The sequence below is a fragment of the Seriola lalandi genome, unplaced genomic scaffold, assembly GCF_002814215.2.
Source record: "Seriola lalandi dorsalis isolate HSWRI2012SDOR001 ecotype SW California unplaced genomic scaffold, Sedor1 jcf7180002052129, whole genome shotgun sequence".
NCBI classification, from domain to species: Eukaryota; Metazoa; Chordata; class Actinopteri; order Carangiformes; family Carangidae; genus Seriola; species Seriola lalandi.
This window is the reverse complement of record NW_019522682.1, coordinates 1,426,552-1,429,041: the sequence shown is the minus strand read 5'-3', so window position 1 is coordinate 1,429,041 and position 2,490 is coordinate 1,426,552. Positions and strand designations below refer to the sequence as shown.

The following is a 2,490-nucleotide window of genomic DNA, read 5'->3' as shown; positions in this document are numbered from 1 at the left end:
GGGGGTGGAGGAGTTGGAGGAGGGGGGGTTGGTCCGGGAGAGCATGGCCGCAGGAGCCACAGCGCTGCTGACTTGGTTTGGTTCTTCCAGATTGGTAACACCGCTTCTCGTGCGCTCTCGGTTATGTGGCGGAGCCGCTCGTCATTTAACCTGGACGTCGTGTGCGTGTACGCGCTGCGGAGAGGTTTGATCAAGTGCGTGCGTTGTTATTCGGCAGGGCAGCAGCGGGTTCAGACGGAGCCGAAGCTGCGGGTTTGACTCTTCTTCTTTTCGGCTCCTTGGTGATCCACGCTGATCAGGAGCGGAGAGCCCGAGCGCGCGGGGACTGTTTCTCTGCTCTCTTCATCTCTGTGTTGTGGAACATTTATTTCTCTGATTTCTCTGCCTCCTCTTCTGGGAAATTCAGTTGCGAGTTGGAGAAACTGTTCGCTGCGCGGAGCAGAGTTGAGCCGGAGGGAGACTGTTCGTGGTGCGGGCAGAATAATTGTGGATTTTCACTGTCTGTTCACTAGTTTCAGAAGAACTGTCTCTATTAAAGCGCGTGAAGAGTGAACGATCTGAGTGTGAAAACGCGGGCTGAGCAAGAAAACACTGTTTTAAAAGAAGAGAATTTAGTTTTTTTTTATTATTATAAACAGTGAGGAAGGAGATACATCTGTGCCGGGACTAAGTGGACTCTCATCCCCTCACATCACAGCATTTCACCACCACCATCCATTAGAACCTTTAAAACCCGAAGCGGGAGGGACTGTAATCGATTTGGCTTCATCGGAGTTCCAGAGCAAATATGCCGCAGGTGGAAATGATCCTCTTCCTCATCCTCATCATTGGGATGTGTGTGTACGGCCAGGACCCGGCTTCCAAGGTGGTGTCCGACCGCTACGCCGTCTACTGGAACCGGACCAACCCCAAGTAAGTAACCCCGTCCGCCTGCTCTTCTCACAGGGACGCACCGGCACACTGGCGCTCGCTCCCTCCGCCCGCTGAAGGCGGCGGACTTCACCCTTGACGCTGCCCGGTTTGAAGGTGCAGTAGCTCGGGGTGTCTGGGTGTAACCTGAACACTCCGAGCTCAGTTTGCAGCATTGAAAGAGCTAAAAATCAAAGTGTTCCACTTATAAAAAGCAAAACCTAAACTGCACTTTATATATGTAGAGTTTAAGAATCAACCTGTTTTACATCAATTTGTAACAATGCACATCATGTAGTTACATTTTCTTTGGATTGCAACCATCACGAGCTTCTCTCCAGCTCACACAAGATTGACAAATTGACTGTTTGTCACTTGGTTTACTGTCGACAGCCTTTTACATGTTTCTCTCACTGATAAATTGTCGTGATGGTTACAGTTTAATAATCTCTCTATCAACAATCAACTCTGCATCGTAAATCCCGCTTGACAGTAGAACAACCAGACGTTTTCACACGGGGCTCTCCGCTATTACGCACCATTACGCGCTATTACGCATTCATGGTCAGTATTTGCTCCACATCCAGGTTGAAAGGGAAATACATGTAGTGTAGTTACGAGCTGCTGGGAGAAATGTACTCCGCTGAGCGCGAGCCATGCTGGGTTCAAATACAGCTGAGTCGCTCCCAGTCTGCTGCCATCGATTAGAATTGACAGAGTAGTTCTTGTGCCAAATGGAGACTCCTCCAGTGGGAGTTTGGAGATATTTCGTGCCAAGTTGTGTCGAGTTTAGGTTGTTTATTATTATTATTATGAGCATCTCAGTGACATACTGACTTGCATTTAATTTGCTGATAAAGTGTGTTTTGTTGTGTTGTTGGTTTGAGTGGAAACCTGCACGTAAAAACTTTGGGTTGCTTCCTGGTTCTAATTATCACAACTTTTCTCCCAGAAACTCTTGGGAATGAGCCCAGATTCTTCTGGTGTGGATACTAAAGTGACACTTCTCCCCTTAAGCTGCCTCCTGCGTCTGTCAGGGCACCTCCCTGAGTGACTCAGTGCCTCACTCTTGGTGCTTAAGCACATATGAGATAATGAGTGTGTGTCACTTTGTTTCAATTGGACTGCAGTAATTTCGCTCACTGGTATTATCGGGCTACAGTTTCGGCGTGAGTCAAAAAAAGAAATTCATATCACTGTTTACTCAGGGACAAGAAACTGGTTTGTTGGGCTTCAGAGTCTAAACACACAACAAGGCTGCTGACGTGTGGCGGTATAGCAATGACCCTGAGGCATACGTGTGCAGAGCTTGCTGTAGGAGAGTTTGACCTGACAGGATGTGAATGATACAAATGCAAATGCTGTGGTGGTGACATGAAAGGCTGATGGAGTTCCTGCTCTGCTAACAGACAGATATCTGAGTCTGATAACAGCTTTCTGTCCCACTCAAAGGCTGCAGGTTGTTTTTTTGTTTTTGTTTTTTTTTTCTTTTTGGCCTTCAAGCAGTTCCCAGTTCCCAAGTCGGGTTTCTTGGTTGCCATGCTCCCCCATCCAAGTGCCCCCCTCCACCCTCTCTGCCCC

The 2,490-nt window shown here is 48.2% G+C and overlaps 1 protein-coding gene across 1 annotated transcript in view; it reads left to right on the top strand.

The window, feature by feature from the left end:
* Nucleotides 1-27: 27 nt before the first annotated feature.
* LOC111650140 (ephrin-A5b-like) overlaps nucleotides 28-2,490 on the top strand; it is an 81,465-nt gene continuing 79,002 nt past the window's right edge. Inside the window, exon 1 of the mRNA XM_023399951.2 lies at nucleotides 28-912. Coding sequence (XP_023255719.1) covers nucleotides 788-912 — 125 coding nt within the window. The 5' untranslated portion in view covers nucleotides 28-787. The remainder of the gene's footprint in view (nucleotides 913-2,490) is intronic.